The 25250-nt window shown below is 42.4% G+C and overlaps 3 protein-coding genes across 7 annotated transcripts in view; 1 reads left to right on the forward strand and 2 right to left on the reverse strand.

Moving 5' to 3' along the window:
* LOC139609557 (neuronal membrane glycoprotein M6-b-like) overlaps positions 1–3034 on the forward strand; it is a 33315-nt gene extending 30281 nt beyond the window's left edge. For both annotated transcript variants that reach the window (XM_071464301.1, XM_071464300.1), the window contains exon 7: positions 36–3034. In XM_071464301.1, the coding sequence (XP_071320402.1) occupies positions 36–188 (153 nt within the window). In that variant the 3' untranslated portion in view covers positions 189–3034. The remainder of the gene's footprint in view (positions 1–35) is intronic.
* Positions 3035–5041: 2007 nt separating this feature from the next.
* Positions 5042–9386, reverse strand: LOC139609558 (ras-related protein Rab-9A-like). Of its 2 annotated transcripts, XM_071464304.1 has the most exons (3): positions 9096–9386; positions 7016–7050; positions 5042–6076 (listed from the first exon to the last, which is right to left on the reverse strand). In XM_071464304.1, the coding sequence occupies exon 3, from the start codon at positions 5983–5985 to the stop codon at positions 5380–5382; it is 606 nt and encodes a 201-aa protein (XP_071320405.1). In that variant the 5' UTR covers positions 5986–6076; positions 7016–7050; positions 9096–9386; the 3' UTR covers positions 5042–5379. The 2 variants fall into 2 exon arrangements, with proteins under 2 accessions (XP_071320405.1, XP_071320403.1); XM_071464302.1 differs by lacking the exon at positions 7016–7050.
* Positions 9387–10853: 1467 nt separating this feature from the next.
* On the reverse strand, positions 10854–15577 carry LOC139609556 (transcription elongation factor A N-terminal and central domain-containing protein). 3 transcript variants are annotated; one of them, XM_071464298.1, is made up of 2 exons: positions 15339–15577; positions 10854–12380 (listed from the first exon to the last, which is right to left on the reverse strand). In XM_071464298.1, exon 2 carries the CDS (start codon positions 12373–12375, stop codon positions 11362–11364), a length of 1014 nt encoding a protein of 337 aa, XP_071320399.1. In that variant the 5' UTR covers positions 12376–12380; positions 15339–15577; the 3' UTR covers positions 10854–11361. The 3 variants fall into 3 exon arrangements, with proteins under 3 accessions (XP_071320399.1, XP_071320400.1, XP_071320398.1); XM_071464299.1 differs by lacking the exon at positions 15339–15577 and adding an exon at positions 12576–12988 and having other exon boundaries at positions 10854–12339; XM_071464297.1 differs by lacking the exon at positions 15339–15577 and adding an exon at positions 12576–12986.
* Between the last annotated feature and the right edge of the window lie 9673 nt (positions 15578–25250).

Below are 25250 nucleotides of genomic sequence, written 5' to 3' on the forward strand. Positions count from 1 at the left end.
TACAGTAGATGAAATAAGCCTGTGTTTCTCTTCAGATCCACTACCTGATGATCTTGGCGGCCAACTGGGCCTATCTGAAGAGCGCCGTCTCCACGCACGAGTACCAGGACATCAAGACCAAGGACGACCAGGACCTGGAGGCTGAGGCGCGCTCCAAGGAGGGCCAGAACTCCTCCTCCTACTCATAAGGACAAGAGATCCTCTCCCGCCGCCACCCATCTCCGCTCCACACCTCAACCCCCGCCCCACAACACCCAGCGCCCACCCCTCCCTCCTTTAAAACAAACCACCTCGGTCATGTTTGATAGTCCCCCAGCCTCCTGATTCTCCATCCTCTTCCCTTCCCCGATGCTGATTAAGAGTTGTGGGAGCGTACCCACACCAGAGGGGAAGAGAATAGAGGATCAGGAGAAGCGGGAGGCCCAGGCGGAGGCAGATGTTTCAGAAGGGGAGAGCTCGCCCGCCGGGGTGGAGCTCAGGTTCGGTACATCAGTTCAGAAGCGTCTCGTCCCCCGTGCTTTTGGGCGGCGGCTCGTGAACGAGGCCCGGCTGTGATGGCCTCGCGCCCTGAGCCAGCACAGCCTCTCGACACACAGCTCCTAACAGCCTAAAAAAAACATTGTTCACTGTCAGCTTCAGCCACAGGGAAGCCAAGCAGCGACCAACTTCCTCTGTTTTTTGGTGTTTTATATGCATATATATATGAATATGAATATATTGTGCGAATGTGTATGAATGTTGTTGTTTTTTTTAATACTCTCTGAAAAGTATGCCAGGTACTATTATGATCTTTTTTCTTCTTTATGTTTTTGCGCTCATAGGTTTTTTCTCCTTTACTTTTCTTCTCCATCTTTAACTTTTTATTGCTTCTGCTCGATATGTGTTGCACTATTTATGAAATAAAAAAACAAGGAGAGTGAAAATCCCTTGAAAACACAAAGCACCCCAGCCCCCGTCTCCCATATAGACTCAAATCATGTGGTATCTCAAGGATTAATTGTGCATTTACATGATCAGAGTTGATTTATCCACCAAGCTATTAACAGTTAATTTAAGACCAGAGGTGCAGCAAACTTTTTTAAAGGAATAGTTCTGAAAAATATGTTATTTTTCTTTGCTGAGAGTTAGTTGACAAGATTGATACCTCTCTCATGTGTATGTATAATAAGAAGCTTCAAACAGGAAATTGCTAAATTTGCCTAGCATTAGCAGAAAAGAGTTAGATTGGCTCAGTCTCAATGTAACAAAATCCACCTCCCAGCACCTCTTAAGCTCACAAATTAACACAGTTTATCTTGGTAGTTTAATTCACTCAAAAAAATTATTCTGAAAACAACAAGTTGTTGTTTTACAGGAGAATTATGAGTATATTTTGGCACAGGTGACTGTCTAATGGCTCTGCTAACCTTAAAATCACAACTTTGAGTTAATTAAACTACCAGGATATACTGCATTAAGTAATGAGCTTGGTGGGCTGATGTTAGATGTTTCCCCATTTCCAGTGTTTCAGATAAGTTAAGTTAAGGTCCAGGTGATAGCTTGATATTTACTGTTCGAGAGCAGTATCTATCCTCTCATCTAAGTCTTGGCAGGAAAGCAAATACAATTTGCAAAATGTCAAACTATTCCTTTTTAAGATCTTTATGGTTTTTGCTACTCCATTCACCAGCGGCAGCAGAAATCAAAGATAAAACTGTCCGGGTCTTTTGCCAGAAAGAAGACACACACCTCAGGTATCAAACTAAATCTGATTTTAGCCAGTTGTGTTCTTTTCTAAAACTGCACCATCTAAATACTTAACCCTTACTGGATTGGTTCGCTGTCCTGTGTGAATTATACAGTAAAACCTGTTCTCTTTTTTTCTAAAATTCCTCCTTTTGCGAATGAAGTTCACCTGTAAATAGCCAAATCACCCTAAAAGATCTCGATCTACACTTCTCCCAAAAAGCGGAGAACACAATCAGTGTTTTTGCCATGCTCTTCTATTATTTTTTTGTTCCACAAATATATGTAAATGTACCCTTTGAGATATGTGTTTAGCACTAAAATACTAGTTCTGCATTTGATATAATAATTGTAATGTAACATCTTAAATGATATGTCGTGAGAGGGATACAGTGCAGTCATGATATGATATGATGGATTGAGGTGATTGTGACGTATACATTTTAAAATGTGAAAAAAAAATTATGGAAATTGATTTTTAATGTTTAATCAGTTTTAGGCAGCTGGGTTCTTCTTGTGATTCAGTAACAATGATTTTATGGAACTTGTTTCTGCTTATTTTTCAATGGCCAGCCAAATGAGCGACTCAACACGAGTTGAGGAAAATGTCTTTTTTTTTTTTCTTTTCTTTTTTCTTTACTTATCCTTTTCAGTTTTATTGTCATGCCTCTCACATGAGCCACAGAGACTGTTTTGGATGTTTACACTCTGAATAAAACAAGTCAGGAATTTTCATACATTAATTTTATAATCAAATATTGTTTAATAATCATAAACTATATTCTATATCGATCATCACTGGTTAGTTAACCCTCAAAAAACACTGAAGAAGACACATTTTTGAACTTTGATGAGATGAAGCATGTCAGTATCGTCCATGTGTGCAGCTGTCTATTCTGTATAAAAAAGGACTATATTGCCATGTGTGTTATGTTTGATAAATATACGTGCTTTGCCGCCAGGTTGATGTAAAGGCAAACTTCAGTTTCCTATAGGACGATGCGTGTCAGGGTGTTGTTGTTTCCTCGTTATTTGCATGAAGGAGACATGACTGTGTCTTTGCAGTTTTTCAGGTGATGTGTAGTCAATTGTACTGACAACTATGGTAGGCGGTGTTTGCCCCCCCCCCCGGTCCCCTTTCCACCCACTCTTTTCTAAAGAAAACTCCATTGTACTTTGATGGCATTGTAGTCCCTGTAGGTGTTTCATTATGGTTTTATTTTTTAAGTTGGAAATAGTTCTATGACTCCTATATAGTGATGATTTTTGTAACCTTCTCTAGTAAAACCGATATTTTTTATTATCGTGACACCGTTGTCTCCTGCCTCTTTCTTGGGTTTGGGTGATTTCAGTTTGTTTTTTTCTTTTATGGATGCATCTAACCATTACAATTGTTGGTATTGATAAATCTTATCACTATTTTCTCAAATAATTCATTGTTTTTATTCTATAAAACATTGAAAAAATACCCACAAAACTCCCCTTGCATCAAAAGTTACCTCAGAAAATTACTTTTTTGTCAAGCAACAGCCTTAAACTCAAGGACAGTTTCAGTTAACTATGATGTAAGAAACAGAAAATCAGCAGTTCCATACATTTTAGAAGCATTTTTGGTGTTTAAAAAGTATAAATCAGCTCATGTAACCGACAAAAGTCATTCTACTCGTTATGCTACAAAATAAAAGACAGATTTTTAATTGTAACTTTAGTAAATAAAGTCCTGGAAACATCCCACATTTTTCTAGCCTTTGTCTGCTGTAGTAGAGAAGTCACCTTTGCAACAGGTGATGCAGATTGAATCAACTAGCCACTGAGCACTGCCCTCAACAAACCAGACCTCATCTCACTTCCGAGGAAAATCTGAGGATCTTTTCTCAAAAAGTCACTAAAAGTTGCCAAATGACGTCATCCATTTATTTCTGTGGAAGTCTGACATCAAACGAGGATGTGGTTTTAATCATTACAGTTGTGAAACTACTGAATACTCACAGCTGCAGACTGGACCTCTCTGAGGAGGCTCACACAGCCATGGTTCGTCCACACAGGCGTTTTCACTTACGCTGCCTGATTACACTGATCTCCTTCACCCCCCCTTTGACTCTGGGGCTACTAAAACATAAACATGCAGATACATATACAGTACATAGAGTTCGGTGACCCTCTGCATACTGTGTGTAAATACTCACACTGGATTCTGCAGAACATGAATTACATTTGTGACAGAGACGTCAATTCGCTGATGTTACTGTGAAGTCACAAACTGGGCGTTTATCTCTCACATTTGTGATACATGGGTGCAGCCTTGTGGATAAACTGGGTACTGCTCTTCCAATGAAAAAAACAAAAACAAAACAAAAACACAATACACTGATTTTTCCTCAGTTTCATTTACCGTAAAGAAGCAGTGCTGATGAGGATCATACAGGCCAGAGTGTAACAGCAACTTCAGGCTCAGCAGTGAGGGGTAGTACGTACTATTTACGTAAAAATAACTACTAGAAACTTCTTTTTCTTATTTAGAGAAATGCCAAATGTCATCATGGCATCACTGGTATTACAAATAAACAACATAAGATCTCTGGTTACGCTCCGTTATCCCAGCAGAAGAGATGAAATTATAAAAAAAAATAAAATAAAATAAAGAAATAATAATAAAAATAGTTGATCAACTGCATAAAATCTGTACCACCTAAATTGTTACACATCAGACAGACAGTGGTTACTATCTGTGATTAGATTTTTAGGTACCTTGGAATTATAATTGTCATTATAAGTGTCTAAATCTATTATCTATGAATTTAAATGTGACATGTTTAATGCAAACAGTGAAACTTTCAAGCACTTAACTCTAATTTAGTTGTTTTGCACCTGTAGTTTGTGTATTAAAAGACCTGAAAATCATTTTGGGAGCATTAGCTGGTTCATATCCTGAATATCAAATTTTGGTGGTGTGGGTTACTGGGCTGTTTCAGGACACCCAGCACTAAGTTACAATATTTTAGAGCGAAAAGCTTCACTCCCCTGGTTCTTCAGGCAGACAATAATCTTTTCTTTGTGTGGGCTAAAACCTCTGACCACAGGTTTATCAGTGACATCAAAACTGTTTTTCACATTAACGGTCTCATGCTTACTGTGGTTACAGAAGTGTTACTACTTCAGAGGTGACGTAGTTTCACTTTGGTCAGAAAGCCCCGTCAATACACTCAGCTCTGACCGTAAAGCGGTATCGAAACTTTCTTAAATTTCACATGACATGGAGAGATACCTGAGGTTTGTCACCTACCACAAATAAATCCTTAAAATCTGCAAAGACATATCAGAAATGTTATTTTATTTAATGTTTTTTATAAATTATTAATTGTGTCTCCAAAAGGGACCAACTATAAGCTGGTCCGGGAAAATTTTCAGTCCCTTGATGGTGTAAAAATGCTGAACTTTGTCAGTTTTGGTCGATAATATATGAAGATTGGCTTAAACTTGCCGATCCTGGTCGAGAGTCTAACCAAGGGCGTTTGGTTAGACACTGATGCACTGTGCAGAAGCTGCTGAGCGAACACCACTTCCTCTTTTTGTAGAATCACAAACCACACTCACACCTGTACAGCATGTGGCATCTGCAGAAGCATCACATGAGCTCCTGCTGGCTCGCTCAGCTCAGCAGCAGCTGGGATCAGGGTGAGTCTTCTTCTCCAAGTCCACTGTGTTGGTGTGGATGAGGTGATCAGCTCTGTCATCCAACGCCAGGATACGGCGCACCGCCTCCTCAAAGGCCGATGCTACATTGGTGGCATCCTTGGCGCTCGTCTCAAAGTACGGGTGTCCCCCGTTCTCGCGGCACCACTGTCTCACATCCTCCCCTGACACCTGACGTTCGGGAACATCCAGTTTGTTGCCCAGAACCACAAAGGGGAAGTTGTCAGGGTCCTTTACGTCAGCGTAATAAGTGAACTCCTTCTTCCAGTTGTCCAGGTTGTGGAAGCTCTGTCCGTCGTCCAAGCTGAAGGTGAGCAGGCAGCAGTCGGAGCCGCGGTAGAAGGGAGTGCGGAGGCTGCGGAAGCGCTCCTGGCCCGCCGTGTCCCAGATCTGCAGAGTCACGTGGTGCCCGTCCACCTCCAGCTCCTTGTTCAGGAACTCCACGCCAATAGTGTGGAAGAGGTGCGAGTCAAACTTGTTGGTGACGTAGCGGTTCATGAGCGACGATTTGCCAACGCCGCCGTCACCCAGGAGGATCACCTTCAGGAGGGCTGACTTGGACATCATGGCTGCAGTGAGATGCTCCAGGCCAGTTCTGGTCTAACTTGTCTGCGCCAAGAGAAATTGTAGACACCAACGATGGAGGAAGGAATTTCACCTTGGGAGCACAAAAAACTTTAGATTAACTTGATCAAAACAATGTCAACAATAAAGCTTGGAGCTCTACACAGGATAGATGACACTGAGGATTTATAAATTCTTCACTGTGGTGCCATCTGGTGGAGATAATAAGAATAAAGCCTACTCAATCATGAGTACAGAATTAATTGCCATTTATTTTTATAATCAATTAATCATTTTTTAAAAATTACACTTCCCTGGTTCCAACGTCTTAAATATGAGGATTTGATGCTTTTGTTTGTCATATGAGTCACGGATTCAGTTGGAATGGTCATTTTTATATTTCATTTACACTGAAAAATATATTAAAATGATGATGTGGTGATTTTCTCGTACCAAACAAGCATGTTTGGAGAATATAATTTGTAGACCTTTGTACCTCTCTGTCTGCAGCTCCTCTGATTTGGATATTGCACTTGGTCAAACTGTGACATCAATAATATTTTTGCACGTTGGGAAAGTAAGATTTGCTTTGCCTGCACACAGTTTTGAACTAATGTGAGTCTTTATCAACAGGCAACATGAAAACACTGCCTGTTCACGGCACAGACAAAATAAGAGCCTGGCGTCGTTTTGTTCATTAACTTTTTACCTTTGGCCTCGCAGATAGCGTTGCTCTTAAGATAAAAACAAAGTGCATCTTGATCAACTTTCACTTTCCTGTAAGCCAGAAACATTCACTGTTTACATGTTTCCTCACGCTGACTGCGAGGAGAACTGATTGAAGTCAGTCGACTAGCTAATCCTATTAAACAGCCACTGCCCCCTGATTACACTACACAACTAATGAACTTCCTACACTGTATCTAGTATGTTATGCATGAAATGATCTGAGCAGCGCATCACATGGACACTGATCACAGGACCAGTGAGTGGTGCAACTCAACGACGGAACAACAGAAATAAGATTTCTCACCCTTATATCTGCGCAAGCTTCATCTTGTCAACAATCTGCAGGAGACAAAAAGAAAGAATTTAACTTTACAGATCGCAAAGCGGCCAGGAGAGTTCACCCACTCACAGGCTCAGCTGCTAAAAAGCGACAAATGAGGATTTCAGTGAGTTTAATCCTGCACCACACATTTGCATCCCAGGTTAGGCTCATGGCAATCACTCCACCTACAGCCCACAACCAATCTCCACGATGTAAGTGGCAAATCTTACAGAGCAGGTTTAAACAGGAGCGGGGGGGGGGGGGGTTACATGAAGAGGATCATCTCATCCGCCACAGTTCAGATAGTAAGACGGAGCACCTGTCCATCACTGGCTGTCATGGTATCAGTGAATGTGTTTCAGTACTTGCAGATACCAAATACTAATCAATAATCACTTTGTGTGAAAAATGATGTTCTAAACACCTATAGCTTCACATATTTACATATTTTAAAGGCTACAAACGGGGGTGGGGGTTGGGGGGGTGGTTAATCAATAACTGTTTCAGTCATTTTTCAACCAAAAAAACATTTGCTGGTTTCAGCTCCTGAAATGTGAGGATTTTAGTTTTCTGATACACTGATCAACCAATCAACTGGAACAATATTGATTTTATATTTTACTTTTTTATGACTTTTTAATGATTTTTTTTATATTGTTGTTTTGATTTTCAGCCCCTCAGGGTCCGGGGACGGTACAACGTTGAAAAATATTTCCAGTCCTGCAGAACCACTTGTGACGTTTCATAAATTCTGCAATATCACGAGTGCCTCGAAGTGATTTTTTATTAAATCTAAACTGATTACTCTTCGGGGGGTGAGTAAAAGATTAGAACAGCGTATGATTGCAAGTTAAAGTTATAGTTCAAGATTTGAATCTAAATTCGATTACGTCCCTCTCCAGCTAATAAAATCTAGTGGACATGCAGTCTGCAGCCAATCAACTGGCCACATCTGCAGCTTGTTTGGAAAAGTTGAGCTACTCTGTAGAGTTTAAAGACCAGGATGAAGTGAAGAGTTAAACTCCGCTGTGGCCTGAGGGGGCATATAGGCTGGACTGTCACATGAACAGGCAGCAATGCACATTTTCAGCCCAGTTAAGGGCCAACGTTGGGTAAATGATCCCTTTGTCCTGGGAACGTTAAACACAGACTTTCCACAGGATAAACATTATAATTAATATTTGCAAGAAATTAAAAATAAATTATTAAAAAAGGGATGCAATGCAGATGCAGGAATGACTGGACACACACACACACACACACACACACTCACAGTCACACACTCAGCGGTCATGTGCTTCACTCAGCAGAAGGCTCCCGTTTAAAGAGGAGGCTGCTCTTTGGATTACTTCCTATAAATAAAAACCAACATTTCCCCCAAACAACTTACCACATGATTTGATTCAAAGCAACAGAATATAATATTTCATGTGTTTTCTAACACACACACACACACACACACACACACACACCATGTTAAATCTGCAGCGTAATAACACAAATACACCTTAATTATTACATCATAGTTATTCATTCGTGTTTGAACAAATCCCTGATGGTGTTTTATGCTGGAAGATGAACCAGGGCGCGGTTCATGCTTTTTTTTTTTTTTGCCAGTTTTCAGAAACCGTCTGGTGTGTTGCAACACTTCGGTTGAACATGTTGGAGGAAGCAGCGTGAGATCCCGGCGGCGGACACAACATCCCCGGGGACAGGAGCCCTTCACAGCGGCTGCGCCACCGGAATGAGCCTCGCCGGTTTCACTCTGCATAAACTCGCTTTTAAAAGAGGCGTTTCACTTTAAAACTGACACACGCTTTCATTTACACTCCAGAAGTGAGTCCTGAGCCCTTGTGTGTTTCATCGATGTCAATATTTTTTGAGGGAAATACGGAAAGAAGCGAAGCATCCAGGCGTCTGTCCGATAATGGAAGCCTCGCCATAGACTGTCGCTGTCCGATAATGGGCGCTGTACGCTCATGACTTTACTTACCGACTAAAACAACGCAAAGTTATATTTTTTGCCATCGAAATTATATCTTAGCCATCTCAGAAAGCGTACCTGTCAGTATGGAGGTCACTGCGTGGTGGATTTCCCCTCATCCATCCCGGCTGGGTGCTGCTGTCAGCCGGCGACACGGCGCTCCGGTGTCCCCGCTGCACTCTGGCCCCAGAGCCGCTGGTGACGCTCATATGACCCGGGAGCGTCACGCCTCCTCTCATCATGCGCCTTCCTGGATGCGGTCAGTGCATCCACATTGTATTGTTTGTTTCAATTTTGTGAAAAAAAAAATAGTCTTATTGTCCGTCTGATGTTGCACTTTAAAAAAAAACAAAAAAAAAACAAAACACGGGGACTATGAACTTAACCTAGATCAGGAAGGTCAGTGGGTTAAAGTCAGTGGTTCCCATCCAAAAGCTTCCTAAATAAACAGGAGAGGTCGCCAGATGACTTTTGTAATAGGAAAGATAAGCAAATCACCATTATGTAGATTTTTTTCTGACTTTTTACATTTTTTTTTTATTAAAAATAACCCATCAAATGAAGCGCACTCAGACCATTCTTTGTGATGAGGGTCTCACATAAACACTGACTTGTTTTTGGGAACCACAACCTGGCGGTTTGCTGTAACTAAGGACTGATAGCCCTCTGTTTGCTGCAATATCCCTTGTGCATTTTGCACTGCAACAACATGTGTGCAAAGATGATATAAATATGCATCTGAGGGTTTGAAGGCCTAATAAAGTGGATTAAATTGCATGAAAAAGGGCCCCAAACCAAATAACTAGATTAATAAAAACTTGACGTTTGTGAGGGAGAAAAATGGCTACAGAGCATTGATTCGACAGGTCACCATGACTGAGAGGGTGAAATCCTTCACCAGGCACAACAGCCACAAGATAGGGAGCATCTGAAAGGAGACACAACCCAGAGAAATGCCACAGAGCTGAGATACGAAGCAGCTACATTCCGGCTGTATCTCACTCACTAGATACCGCAGCTCTGTATCTGAATCCATGCGACTGACTGTGACAAGGGGAGTTTTCATTGCAGGGGATTTTATCTTTGGACAAGCCTGATTTGTCCTTTTGCAACCAGCTGAGGCTCCTGGAAGGAAGGATGGAAAAGTTGTTCACATTCATCAATGAAACGCACATCTCACTCTCCGTGCAGTGCAGAAATTGAGTGATTTCACTTCAAAAAAATAAGACGTCCGGTCACATTATGGGAGTTAGTTATGCAGTGAGTGATTTAAACTCTTGAGCCTTCACAGTAAAGGCCCCTGGATGTGATGTCAGGATTACGTGTGAATGAGTCATTGTGCCACGTCGACTGACTTTGCAGAGAGTGGAGCACCAGGGGATATCCACCCCCGAGGCTGCTCAGGAGGGCAGATTACTGACTCACATGCTCACCGTTTTCTGAGGTCACATGTCTCATCCACTGGGTCCAGTTCACTCCAAATGAATGGGATATTGTAGAAGGCCAGGGGCATGAATTTACCCAGCATTCATAGCCCAGAATGACTTGAAATAAGCGCAACAGAATTCATAATTTATTTCCCTTCACTAATTATACATTAGTGAAGGGAAAGGTCAAACTTAGTGGCTTGATATTATGTCTTAAGCAGAAAATGTAAGAGAGAGAAGCCAGGACACGCAGCTAGATGAGCTACTGTCAGGAAAGACAAACTGAAGGGCAATTAGAAAGAGTAGAGGAACCAAGGAAATGATTCAGGGGGAAGAAGATGACTTCATGATAAGTAGTGGTTTCGGTCTGCAGCTGCAGTAGGCAGTGACTTAGCTTTTCTGCCTCCAGTTGAAAGGTAATCACCATTTTGGGGCTTTAAAATTCCACATTCAGTCATGCAAAAAATAACAGATAAATCCTAAAAATGTCCCGTTTAAACCACAAGTGAGTGCTTCATCTTGCAGGAATGCTCTGTCCTCTGTTTCCACTCTGCATTCCTCTCACCATTCCCCCTGTTTCAGAAAATATCTGACACGCTGCAGGAAAAACTTTCTATTCAGTACATGTCAGCACTTTTAGGTTAAAAATTTTCACGGTTTCAAGAGGCAGGAAGGAGCAGTTAAACCTTGACCACAATGTTTTCAGCTTTTTTGAAATTGCCAAAGGTTATAAAAGTTTCTCAACCTGTACAGAAATCTTTCAGCTGTGGTGAAAACAGGAAAACCTCTCAAATTTTGGTGGCTTCACAAAGTGCCCACAGACAAGAAACTGTGACATTTCCCACCAGTGTCTGATCTTTTTTTTTTTTATTGACTAAACAGTTAATCAGATAAGTAGCAGAATCGGTGGATTTGATTTAGAGACAGATCCAGCCACTGTGGTACCACTGCTGGCCACACCCGCTGCAGGTCACAAAAGTCATGGCGTCCTCATCGGGGCCACCGCGCCTCACCCATGCAGGCAAGAAGAGGGCACCCCTGGACACCTGCGTCACCCTGCAGTCCGATCCTCCACATTTTTTGCAGCGAATCTTCTGCGTCTGCGTCCCTTCTATCACCTGAGGGAGCTGCCTCTCGCTCACACCCCGGGAGGAGTACTCCTCTCTGAGCTGGCGGAGGTCCGCGCTGGCCATCTCCTCCGCTGACATCCGGGCGAAGGCCTCAGGCGACAGGGAGCCGCTCAGCAGGCCCTGACGTAGGTGACCGTTTTTGGGATTCCTCAAGTTGGCTACCTTGCTCCTCACACAGGTTTTGTACTTGACCTGATTTGATTTGTGGAGGTCGTGGATGTGCTGCTCCATGTCTCCAGCCAGCTGTGCGGCCACGTCCCGATCAGGATGCTCGGGGCAGAGGGCCGCGAGGAGGAGCTGAACACATTTGGTTCTTACAGATGGGAAATCACAGGATGCAGATGTGCTGTCTGCAGTGGAAGTCTGGAGGCCATCTTTGTCCACTTTGGATGATGCCTCTTGTTCTGCTGCGGCCTTCACATTCTCCACATTCAGTGCTGAAGCAGGGAGGGAGTCCCCCTGCTTGAAAACTCCTCCATCCCCAGCCTCACGTGATAAAGAAACCCTGCTAGAGAGCCCAGGCTCTTCGCTCTCCTCTGTGCGTTTCACACCTCGTGTATCTTTGCTGTATTGCCTCTTCCACTTGGACAACAGGCTCTTGACTTTCTTCTTCACCTCGTCATCGGAGCAGGTTTTCAGGAGCCTGTAAAGAACTTTGACAATGTCCGTCGTTTCCAGCTGCTCTGCTGTGATCTGCGACTTATCAAGGTCACCAAGGAGGGTCAAGACGTTCCCATAGCTTCTGTCTGCAGTCAGTTTCTCCATCTGCAGGGCACAGTGAACTATCTCATTGGCATCCATGGTGGCTACAGAGAGATTAAATAGTTAACATTATAATTCAAAAAGATAAGGATACCTAATCTTTACCAATCAATATAAATATGTATAACTTAATGTACAGTGCAGTGACTGGCTGCAAAGGTCATGTGTTTCTCTGATGTTCTACTCAGCAGTATGCAACATACTTAAGCATTTCTTTCTCCATGTTTGCATTGGTTTACCTGAACTTCCTCATGGTTTGCAGCTTCTTCACACAAAGAGCAATCGTTGAAAAGCGTCTACATGGAGCAGCCATGTTGGATGTGTCTTCAAGACAGTGAAGTAACCTGGATTCACCTCTAGATGGTGCTACAGCCTCACAGAAGCAGACCCATCACCCTGATCACGCAGGTTTAGAGTTGGGTTGCAATCAGTTTCTAGCACTGGAACTTAATGTACACCTCCTGCTTTTCACCTGTGTCTGTTCGTCTGTCAGCAGATTTGCACAAAAAGGACTGAACCGATTTGCACCAAACTTGGTGGAGGGATTGAGCGTCGGCCAGGGAAGAACCCATTAAATTTTTGGGGCACATCCTGATAATTTAATATGAATTTTAATGTTTTTTTTTCTGAAGTCTGGTTATGCTGTTATTTAGAGTTATTTAGATCCAGACCTTACTTCTTAATGGATGGATATTAATGTAAAAATCTCAAATGTGAGCATCAATAAAGTTGTTTAGTATTCTATAATTGTCCTTGTACAACTTTGTGATGTGTTTCATGTGTTATTCTGTCACAGTAATAAGCAGGCCTTGCAGTTGTGCTGTCATCCTGTGATTTGTCTAAATCCTTTATATCAGGATTTGGGTGTGTGCATCAGGCTTTCCAGGTTATTCCCAGGTGACAACAGCTATTCAGAAACCCGGCTAGAATTCTGTTTATTTTCATGTGAGCTGACAACAACAACAAAGCTGGATTAACTTCAGTGTGGATGCATAGGAAGAGCTGAGGGTGGGACCCAGTCGTCAGTGGATTAAAGTAATCAATGCAGAGATCATTTTGAGTATGTTCAAGGCTTAATCTGTGTGATTATGATCATTCTTTACTTTTGTCTGCATAGCTGTGGTACTCATTTGCACAAGCTATAGAGCTGGATGTTTTGGGGTCTGCGTGCAGGAACATGCAGCCCTCAAATACAAGCAGCCAAACAGCCACTTTACAAGAATTCAAGAGGTGAAGGTATCTCACAACAAGATGAGGCAAGCCTTTCAGCTGTTGTGCAATTACATGTTGTGAAGGAAGAAGATGAATGAGTGTGTAGGATAATTCATGGTTGTGGAGCTGCAACAAGAAATGTTTCCGTGCATTAGAACCACCAGAGTGGACAGACGAGTTTGCAGGTAGTTGTTATTGTGCTCTCAGAGCCGGTGAGATATCATTTACTCCCATATTAGAGTAACGGCTGTGTATGAAAAGACAGAAACTCTCTCTGTGGCTGAAAGGTTACATATGTATTCATTTAATATTTGAAAAAATATAAAACTCTAAATATTATAATACTATGGATGTAATTTCATCAGCACAACTAATTCACCACTAATAACTAAATAAAGCAAAGCATAAAGAATTTAAGATGGTGTGTGCTAATTTAATCAATAATATTGTTATCAGTGCATACATCCTTTAACTGTGAGTTTGCATGCTAGTTAACTAGGTTGTTAACGGGACACAGTTTATTCAAAAAACATATTTACTGTCTTCCAACCGTCCCCTCCTTTCTGGAGCACTTTATTCTCCAACAGTAGAAGTTAAATAACAGTGAAAGGTGCAACACAGCTAATAGTAGCTTTCTCAGTTCTGCTCTCCCTCAAAGGTCAGCACTGTCACAACAGCTTAATATTGGTTAAACGTGCAGTCCAGGGGTCAAAGTTCACCAAAGATGCACAGATTCGATTCACTTCTGCAACCAAAGCCAGGAATCACATTGATTTGATTGAATTTTGAATTTCATGAAAATAAAACTGTCAAATTAGATATGAATCCGAAGTCAGAAAAAAAGAACCCTCTCATGTTCTATCAAGGAAGTAAAAAAACAAAAAAACAAACATTGCCCTAATAGTTTGACTTCCTTAGTGGGAATTTCACTCTAAAATACATCTGCATCGAAAATACATCAACACCTGCCAGCATGTTTTCAGCGGTTTTGCCAAACGTTGTGAACATGGACAAAAAGAGTTGGAGTCCAGTTTGTAATCTGTACAAATGGCCCTTTGGCAACACTCCACTGTCTGTGAATGGAAAACTGGCTGCCTTAAAATAGACACAAACTGGACTAGAAAGTTACCTTTTAATTCAGTGAAGCACATTCAATAGCAGCACCACATTTCAAACTTCACTCCTGTCGAATTATATATGATATTATTCACGCACATATACCTCCATGACATATAAATAGACGAGCAGGGTGCCATTATGTAACCAACAGTATGACATCACCCTCTTAACTTTATATTAAAAATTTCGCTTTCAAGATTCAGCTGCAGCTGGGGCCAATAACGGTGGGGGCCCTGAGGGAAAACTGATACAGTGTCTCTTTGTGTAATAGCTTCTGGCTCCCAAGTCTTCAAACAGCAGCTTTTAAAACCCCAAATGAAAGTTAAAGCTTCCAGGAGGCTTTTAGCAGAGTTAATGTCTAACTAATCTTTCCACACACAAGTGTGCTGGCTTCAGGAGTTTTCTGTCAGCATATAAGGTAATGTGCAACGTAAGAGTTTCAAGATGTATCACTGGAAGTTTCCTGCAGGTGTGTGTTGTTTTCTGTTTGCCACAGGTTGGACTTAAGTGGATTTTGAGGAGTGAACCTGTGACCTTTCAGTCTCAGGAGGGTCCCCCACCTCAAACTGTGTTTTGCCTCTATATGTGTGTGTGTGTGTTGGGATGGGTGGGGTCCAGCTGAGCCTTCAGTGAACATATGGAAGAGACAAAAAAAAGACCGGTCGACGTACCGTAGGCCCCCTGCCTTTTGTCCCTTCAGCCACACATGGCTGGAATTCCCGAAAACACTCTCAAGGCTCCTCGGATCTTATCAAATAATTTCACTGCGGCTTGTCTGCACTTGCATGCTCCTTATCTGTGGGAATGGAATTTTACCAGCACACCACCGCCGTGATGCACATTCGCCAAGAGGTGGCGCTGTCTGCACTATGCTGATTTCAATGGGGCTCTATGGGGAAGTGGAGTCCTGCTGTATCACATCCTGCTTTTGTTGTCTCCGCCTCTTGTGCAGACCACGCCACACTTGATGGCGTGTATGCATGAGCACACACACACACACACACACACACACACACACACACACACACACATACACTACCCCGCCCTGAGCTTGAGAAATCTTGAGGAGGAGGGAGGCTTTCTTGTTAAAGTGATCAGTTTCTTCATGGCCAGACATTCATGACAACATGGTAAGTCCCTCCAAGCCCCCCCACAACCTGAGTGTGTGTGTGTATGTGTGTGTGTGTGTGTGTGGGTGTGTGTGCACAAGAGATAGCACAACAGAATAAAAGTTCTTCTCTCATTCTGCTCAGTGCAATATTCCACCTACTTAGGGACTGTACACAAATGATTAAGAGCGAGGGGTGAGAAACAGAGGAGGCTTAAAGTATGCATCTTTTCTTTTGGCTGACTTGTCTGACCTTTTTGGGAAAATCCCCAAATTCAAATTTCAGTTTTCCTTGAATAAACTATAAGGATTAAATACTCAAAAATGGTGGTTCGAGGTTGCACAGAAGGCCATAAAGGCAGCAATCTTGTCTCTGTTTAAGGAATTTATCTCGTCATTAAATGTTTTCCCTACATTTCCTCCTCAACTTATTTCTACATTAGAATACAATTTACATTATAAAGTTAGGTTATAATTTAGCCTTTGTTAGGTTCGCCAAAATTTGACTATTTCAATTTCACTTCACAGTACATATAGCCCCTTACTGAATTTTCATTAAGTTGTTATTAGCTATGATGCTGATGATGAGGATGGTACTTTCTGTTTCTGTTGTCTCCTGTAACACACTAGGAGTTCACAACAATGTCAAACTCACACACACACACACACACACACACACACACACACACACACACACACACACACACACACACACACACACTGTGTGGCTGTTACAGGCAGTGGTTTTCATGCTGTGAGAGAAAAATCAACCTCTATTTTGTATCTGTGCTTAATGCTCTTGACAGGATGTGTGTGTGTGCGTGCACGAGACGGTCTGTGCGTGACGGGGGGTTGCTTGGCTGCTCCCTACCCACCACACCCACCCACCAACCCACTCATCATGACCTTGATCACAGACGACTGGAGTGGAGCTTGTTATTCTCTGTGTGTGTGTTTCTTTTCTCCCACAGGGTCGATTCTGTTTTGACTGACGCGCTGTAAGGTTTCTGTGTTTCTTGACTTTCTATTTTAGGGGTTTTAGACCAGACGAAGTGCACTTGTGCTCGTGCAGGAAATCAGACTCCGCAAACATGCAACCAAAAGCGGTGACAACAGTTGTGTGTTGTGCGTCTGCTCTGCCTGATCATAATATTGTCCTTTCCTGATAACACTCTTGTCAGAGCCAGAGACAATAAGGAAGCACCATGATATCAGCTCGTTGTTGATTTACTCTCAGAGATAGAAGCACATGATACAGCAACACACTTCGACTGTGGGGAAACAGTGCAGTTTATGTTGCGTCTCCAATTTCTTAACTCTTCTGGTGGTGTGATGCAACATTTCTGTTCAAAGGAAAGTAGCATCCTGCACATTTTTATTCACAAAGACTAGCTCTGTTAGACCATTACACCAAAAGCAGTGACCTGCAATGTCAAAAGAAGATATATATTGATTTTAATACTATTCTCACACACATGACTTTGCACTGAGAGACCAGTCCTCTCTGACCATATGTTCCCTGCGGTGGACAAACAGTTATCCACATTGAATCATCACATTTGTTTTCCCATGAAACCGACCCCCTCTCTCCCACACACATGCTTTGCCTCATGGGAAATCCGCCACAAGTGGGCCCCAGATTACATATAACCACATCCTCCCACGTTGCTCACAGTTGTGCAGCATCTACCGGGCTCACATTTGAAATGTGATCGCCAGTGAAGGGGTGAGGCTCATAGTGCAAACGGTGCACAGGTGTGAAGGGCTGTTCAGTTGGGTTCAGCTGTGTTTGAGAGCGATGGTGCTCAACTTTAAGTGGCGCTGAGCAAGAGTCTCGGTTCTTCCAAGTGATCGTTACTGATAAATTAGTCCAAAATGACCCACATAGTGCAAGGATTTATGGGTAAATAGATAGGCTCACACCTGATAACCAGCAATTACGTTTAGAGAGCAAACACATCACTCAAAGTCACATCAGATATCTTTCATAACATATAATGTTGGCAATAAAGACGAGTTGCCAGACCAATAAACAAGTTTGTGGTAACTCATGAGACCTTTGCACCAAATACAAAAAACACAAATGTGGATAGAACCAAACTGCACACATCACTGCAACCTCAAAGCAAGACATCGTAACTTTTAATGAACTGTGGCAACCACGGGACAAGCTTACACTTAATTTGTCCTTGTATTTATGTCATTTAATTTTACTGGACCTCGTTTTGCTTTTGTCATCTGGTCCAGTATTACTGTATGTATTTCATGTATCCACACTTTTTACAATTTGCTTTTATTATTAGTTTGTTTATTGTAGTATTTATATTGCAACATTATTTGTGTTGTGTTTTGTTTTGTATGTGTTTTCCCATTGGGTTATGTGTATTTCTATAAAGGGCCATCTAGGAATGGACACTACAAATAAACGTAAACTACAAATACTGTAGCATTGCTCCATCCTATGTCTCCATAAAAGAAATGACAGAAACTGACTTCAACATAGTTTTTCTGCAGCAATTCTGCATACAAAGAAAAAAAAAGAATTCCAAAATTAGAAGCTAAATATAAGCATTTTCATCTTATTGTTGAATCTCACCATCTCTATCTACTTTTAATCTAATGCCTAGACCAACCTTCAGCTGTGGTGGATCAATCACAGCACTTAGTCTGGTGGAATCCACAGCACAGCTGCAACCCAGCTCACATAAAGCCAGACATAACTCCCTTTGTTTCTCTTACCTCTTACAGAGCCGCGACCACACAGGCCGCGTTGCACACATGGTTAAATATCCACCTGTATGACGAGGTTTAAACAGGTGTAATCCAGTACATGAAGATAAGAGCAGAAAGAGCTTTTGTCTGGAAGGGTGGCGCCCTGTGTGTAAATGACCACTCTAACAGGCTTTTGTTCAGTGTGACCTGTTCTGAACCGTATCTTCTTTCACTCTGATATGAAGCACAAGCAGGATATGTATTTTCTGCGATCTACATGAGAAAATCCCCTTGCATGAGTAATTCACATTTTTAACTTATGGCGTGTGAATTAAAACAAGTTACTCTTCTTTGTGCAATGGATCTATCGAAGTTATGTACAAAGTATTTTTCCAAAACGGAAAGGACAGAGGCAGCATGTACTGTCCTTTCTACATTTTTAGCCTTCAATCTCCCCCTTCTCTCCCCCCACTTCTCTGGTAATTTCCGTTGGGTGATTGAGTCTGAATTCCAGATATCCCACAGTTAAGATTCATGGGCTTGTGGTGTGTGTGGACAGGACACTTCTTAACCCCTTTCACCTTTCATTCTTCTCCTCTACCCTCTCCTCTTCTTTTTTTTCCATCCTCTCTTTCTCCTTCATTTCCTGCTCTTCACCTTCCTCTCCTCTCTTTCTTCTCCTCCACGTCACTGCTCCTCTCACCCCCCTGCAGATTTGCCAAACACATTCCTCCCCTCCCCTCCCACATCCTCCATTTCTCCTATCGATGGAGGCACGATTAGGAGCTGGGAGAATCGCAATCACTTCGCCGTGGGGCTGACGCGCTGTATGAAAAGAGGAACTGAAGATGGAAGAAGGTGTGAAAGAAGCTGTGGGATGAGGTGTGTTTTTGGACCGTGATTGTGCCCAAGCCACAGGAATGAACTCACACTCATTTACTGTATGCATGTGTTCATGTGCACGCGCACAAACGCTCCCACAAATTCCTGCGTGGTCATGTGGCAAAGACATCAGCAGCCAACTGAGAGCAGCAACCACCTCACTCTTTTTGTCTTTGAATAATCAATAAAGGAATGCACACACACACACACACACACACACACACGCATATGCACACACTTGCACAAACAAGATGAGAAAAAGCTGTGAACAGTTTTGGTGTCAAACGGGTGCAATCACACCTACAGTTTTTTGCTTTGCACAAAAATAAAAACACTGAAAAATCTTCCACTTCCAGTAGCTTTAAATAGATGCTGGCAAACTGTCATTAATGAGTTTGTCCACTTATTTTATGACTTGTTCTGCTTGTGCTGTTACATTTCAGCATGTCACAGATAACGAAGATGTCTTTAAAGCAGCTGATTCAAGAGAATCATGGGAAATGACGGCAAATTCAATGTACCAAGATCTTGGTTTTGGCCACAATGGCTGCTGGTTGGACTCAAAAGTCCCATAAGCCTCAGTTGTACTTTGTGTTTAGAGCTAAATATAAAATTTGCAAACACACTAAACTAAGATGGTGCATTTGGTAAACACTGTTCCTGATCAACATTGCAATGTTAGCATTGTCTTTGTGAGCATGTTGGCACGCTGTTAGCATTTAGCTCACATGTCCGTCGACACTTGGTCCTGTTAAATCTCAGGACTGTTTTTAAGAGCCAAACAAAGGAAGCCGAGCTGTAACTGTAAGAAAAATCCTTGGTTATTTGCTGTAATATGAACTCAGATTTCAGGTTTATGTGGTCTTCAGCATCAGTATCCTCAGTATCATTTAGTTAAATCAAACCAGATTAAAGCAGTAAAGGCTCGCAGTGCAGAGGCCAGCGTGCTCGGTATGAACACACGCCCAAAAATCACCACTCGTCTATCACTGAACATCACACACATGTGATGACTGGCGGTCTGGAAGGTGGTGCTCTCGCTGTTTTGCAAATAGTTAACCTCTGAACTGCTGAATGTGTGGAATCTGTGGTGTGAAGCACAGACGCACATCAGGCAGAGGTGGTAGTCACTGAATCTCGTCGGTGGCCAGAAACTCTATTCAGAGAATGAAAGCTGCTCTTACAATGAGGTTGAGATGATGAAACACACACTCGAAGTGGGGACATCTGAAGGCAGAGCTCAGGTCATGCTCTTTTCATTCCCCTTGGCTTTGAACCGGAGTCCTTTGTCACTTGGTTGATCTGAGGTACACCGCAACATTGTGTGTCGCTTCCTTTTCAGCCAACATTTAACACTTGTTTCATTCCCAAAGAGGAACTATAGAGTTAAAAAAAAAATATATATACACACATTGTGCTGGTTCACAACTAAGAGGAAGTAACACTGAACATCAGCAGTCACGTAGTCTACCATCGAGGCTTGACAGCTTATTTTACTAAAATCAAATGAAAACAGTTGCTTGCAGGGCTGAAAACGTTGCATCTTGTTAATACTTTGGCATCTTCTCGTGACCTAACCTCAAAATAACACCTACTAAAAGTGATCTGCATTGAAAACAAGGATGCTCAAAATTTGACAGTGACTTTCTGCAAGTGTATCTTTGCACATCTGTAAAATAAAAACAAACCATGGTGTGAGCATGATTTCCTTCTCTTGTTACCAAACTTCCGTCTAAGTGTCAAAGCAAAGATTTTATTTATTGTATCACCTCTCTATGAGCCAGCACTTACATCAGCTGCTGAGCTGGTAAATGACCATTTTAGGCCATTCTGTTCTGTGCAGAAACTGTAGGGTTAACTGTGTGTACTCTGATACTAACAGTTGGTGAAACACAGCAGCTGTGAGCAAGGGTGGAAAAGGGGAAATGTTTTCTCCACGCGGTGCAAAGGTTCACAATCTCATCCTGGCTGCCTCAACAGAGTTACATAACAGCCAACATGTGAAAGAAAAGGAAAAAAAAGACAGGAGATTGAAAAAATGAGGGGAAAGATAGAGGAGAGAGTGAAAAAAAAGGGGGAGGAGGGAAAGAAACCAGATGATGTCATGCAGTTCATAGTAAGAGAAGGGGATAAAGTCAGCAGTGCAAACACACAAACATCACTCTTCTTTTTTTCTTTCTCATTCTTTCAGTCAGAGCGAAATGCCAAGACGCTGAGCGACAGCTACAATGCCGGCCTCGGATTTCAGCAGATGTGGCAAACTGGCCTTATTTGGCATCACAGGGAAGAAAAAAAGGAAGGAAGGAGGCAGCGAGGGCCAAAATTCCACATCAGGTTTTTATCAAACCAAGACTGATGTGGAGTCAGCAGCAGCAGCCTTTCAAGCTCGGTTTGTCGCCTACGAAAGCTGAATAACAATATCCGGAGTCAGCCATCTTGAGGCCTGAAGTCTTTCCTTCAGGTAAACAAAGCTACGTTTCTGGCCTCTGTTGGCTTGATAACTGAGCTGTGTTGTTGTTTAATGTGACAGGTTGCAAAGAAACAATGACTTCTCCTGAGTGAAGAGAGAAAGTGGAGCTCAGTCTTCAAGCTGCAAAAACATTGATCCAAACTCATCCGAGGAGCCCATGTAGAGGCGTCTTTGTCTGTCACTAACTCGGTGTGGCGACCTCAGAGCACAAACAGTTCATTTTGACACATAAAGACACATTCAGCTGCTCACATCTGACAAAACAACCAACAGGAAACAGAACAGACACCTCCTTGTCTGCTCTGTGCTCGCCGTTTTCAGAAATAGCCGCCCCCGCTGTTATCAGGCCTGGGTCACACTTCCTGTCTTTCTGCTGTGCTTGAATTCGTGCAAGGGATTCTGGGTAAGAACTAGGGGTACAGTAGGCCCCACCACCACTGCCACCTCCTCCTCCCCCGCCCACCTTTGGCAGCAGGAAGTCAGTGCTCCCACTTCCTTCTCAGTGAGCGCAAATGCAGAAGTGGAGATGGTTCAGGCAGGACAGAGGTCGCTCTCAGTTCTCTATCTGAGCCTCTTCATCATCATCATCATCCTCCCTTTTTATCAGCATTCACAAATATCCCACACTGGTATACATCTAATTTGATTGACTAGGATGCACTAAATGTCAGATAGTGATTATATAAAACACCTCTAAAACCGATGAACACAACACAACACAACACAACACAACACAACACACAAACAAAGTTTTCATGACGTTTTCTGGCATGATCTAACATGCCATGATGTGACTTTGTGTCTCTGTTTTTGGGAACCCACACACTATGCATCAAATTCTGAGAAATGCTCTCAGTGGTAAATAAGGAATCACAGACTGCACTTTACTGGTAACTTCTTGATATCACACTTGCCTTGCCAGTAATTACAAGGTGTTGGGTCATGGTGTTTGACCATTGATCCAATTAGAATGAAAAACTGTAGCTTAGTTAACTGGTAATAAAGCTACTGTTACGGCGCTCCCCTGTTTACCAAATGCGGTCAACTAATATGCAAAGTAGGTGGCATAAACCCTGTGTCGCGATAATGGGAGGAGTCTCCAGCTCCTGCGGCCGCTTCGCCCATTGGAGCGGCTGCTGTTCCTGCCACCAAGGAAAAAGACCTGGCTCCTGTCACTCAGGGCGGCTGAATTAAAATTACAGCACAGACAGAAAGTTTTTTTTTTCTATTTTATTTTTAGTTTAGAAAGTAAGTTTGACAACCCCTGTTTAGCTGGTGTCCGCCTTTGTTATCTTTAGTTTTTGATTTGGCAGCACCCATTTGCCCTGTTCCCCTCTTGTAGTTACCCTTGCACATTGGTAGTACATCTTATTTTATCTCTTTACTGTTTAATACATTTGATTTACCACTTAAAACTGGTTTATGTTGCTGGATTATAACAGCTACCCTGCAAAACACAGAAGTATTGAAACTGTTAATGTGCCCTTGCACTGACAAAAAAGCCACTGCATACACCTAGTGAATAGAATACGATATTAATGAATAACAAGGGTTAAAAGCAATGAATATATGGAATTTTACAGTACAGTATGGATAGAGATAAGAAATCTTGGTATCATCCTCTTGAAAAATATAAAATTTGATTCAGCTCAGTGTCTTTTCAGGCCCGAGTCAATGTCCTCGCCTTAATAAAGACACCATCCCTCCCACATTCCTGACACAATGGCTGCTCTCTGTACCAAAAACAGTGGTTCTTCAGCTCAGGGCCAAACAGTAGAGGAAAAAAAAAGTCCCTCTTGATGTGGTAATGTATTGTCCTTGTAATGGGCAGGTTATCTGGCCGGTTTCAATGTAACAGAGGAAGGGACGGCCCACATTCTTTAGAGCTGACCTCATGTTTGAAAACCGTTATGCCTGCTCTGAAAAACCAAAAAGTGGGTATGTAGATCCAGAAACCAGCAGAGGCTGGCACATGAATGGAGTTCAGGATTGAGTAAAAGTATATTTTTAAAGTTTAAGATCTTAATCTTAATTAGGGTTCCTCCATGCTGAAGAGGGTGAAGCAAATAATGTGTCATTATTTTTTTCTGACTTTCTTCCTCCTTCTCTTCCCTGATGCACCTCTGAGCCTGAAGTATCTGTTCTCATAACTTCGATTACCAGAGATAAGGAGTCAGTTTGAGAAATTCCTGAAAATGAGAGTATTTTCATTCATGTCTAAATATGGTTGCATGCTGGCACTTGGCAAGAGGTGAAAAAAAATGAGGTAAGAGCGACAGATTTGAGCTTGTGTGTGTGTGTCTTCCATACCGACGCTCCAAAAGGCAAAAGCTCTTTTTTTGACGCCCATGCTAAGAAAACAAGAGAACAGACCTCTGACCCCAGGTGGAGTCTCAAAGCTGTGACAGTTCAAACAGTGAAAAGGCGCTGATAGGTCTGTGCTCGGTGCACCTGCTGCGCACAAACAGCCTTGTTTTCGGTCACAAAGATGCCCTCACACGTATTTTCCTCCAGTCCGGGAAGTCTCATACATATTAATTTTCTTCCTCTTACTTTACCTGCCACAGTCAATTCATCACCCAGCTATGTGCGCGCGCACACACACACACACACAGAATGAACAACAAAGGCTGCTAATGAGCAGGAATGCCCACAGATCAGTGAAACAGCACGACAGCTGTCGCAGCAGGGGGTCCTCTCATTGGTCGTCTGTTGTCCGCAGCCAACGGTGCCCCCCAATCAGACAATGGCACGCCTGGCTTTTCCCGCCACGGGTGTGTTAATACTGTACAGTGAGAGACAGAAGAAATGGGCAGAAAGGAGCAGAGGGGAGATAGAAAGGGAGGTGTGGGGTAGTTTGGAGGGCTTAAATTGGCTGCTTATCCAGAGGACCAGCTTTACTGTTGGGCAGACTGTTGGGGAGCTTTATCAACTGACGGGCACGAGGCTGAGAATGACAGTACACTTCATATCTCAAGATAAAAATGTTGCACATTGTAGTTTTAAAGACCACTTCCTGCTGTGGTGAAAAGCACAGCTTCCAAGAGTTAACTTGAAGCTAGCTGCATACCACTGATGTCTTAGAGTTAGTTCTTTTTAAATTATGAGGTAACGAATACACTGCAAGAAAAATATCCATCATATAAAGTTATTTTCATTTAAGTTGAGTCTTAATAATCAAAAGATAAACAGAGAGAGAATCTGCTGCTAAAGTAAAAATATTTATATTAAGAATATATTGTTACACAGCCAAGCTACGTCTTCAGGGCAGACTGGACGATACAGTGACTCGGCATTGGAAAGTGATGAGACAGTCCAGCTGGATGGGGCTTGCTGGCTAGCATGCCAATTTCAGTAGAACAAAAGTAGTAATAGAAATAGAAGCAAAACAAGTGTTAACAGCCACAAACT

Source organism: Trachinotus anak, unplaced genomic scaffold, assembly GCF_046630095.1.
Source record: "Trachinotus anak isolate AG129_WGS33_773 ecotype Australia unplaced genomic scaffold, CSIRO_AGI_Tana_v1 ptg000026l, whole genome shotgun sequence".
Lineage (NCBI taxonomy): Eukaryota > Metazoa > Chordata > Actinopteri > Carangiformes > Carangidae > Trachinotus > Trachinotus anak.

What these genes read in the sequence shown, in the direction of transcription:
- LOC139609556 (XM_071464298.1), bottom strand. Translation starts at nt 12,375, where the DNA reads ATGGATGCCAATGAGATAGTTCACTGTGCCCTGCAGATGGAGAAACTG.
- LOC139609558 (XM_071464302.1), bottom strand. Translation starts at nt 5,985, where the DNA reads ATGATGTCCAAGTCAGCCCTCCTGAAGGTGATCCTCCTGGGTGACGGC.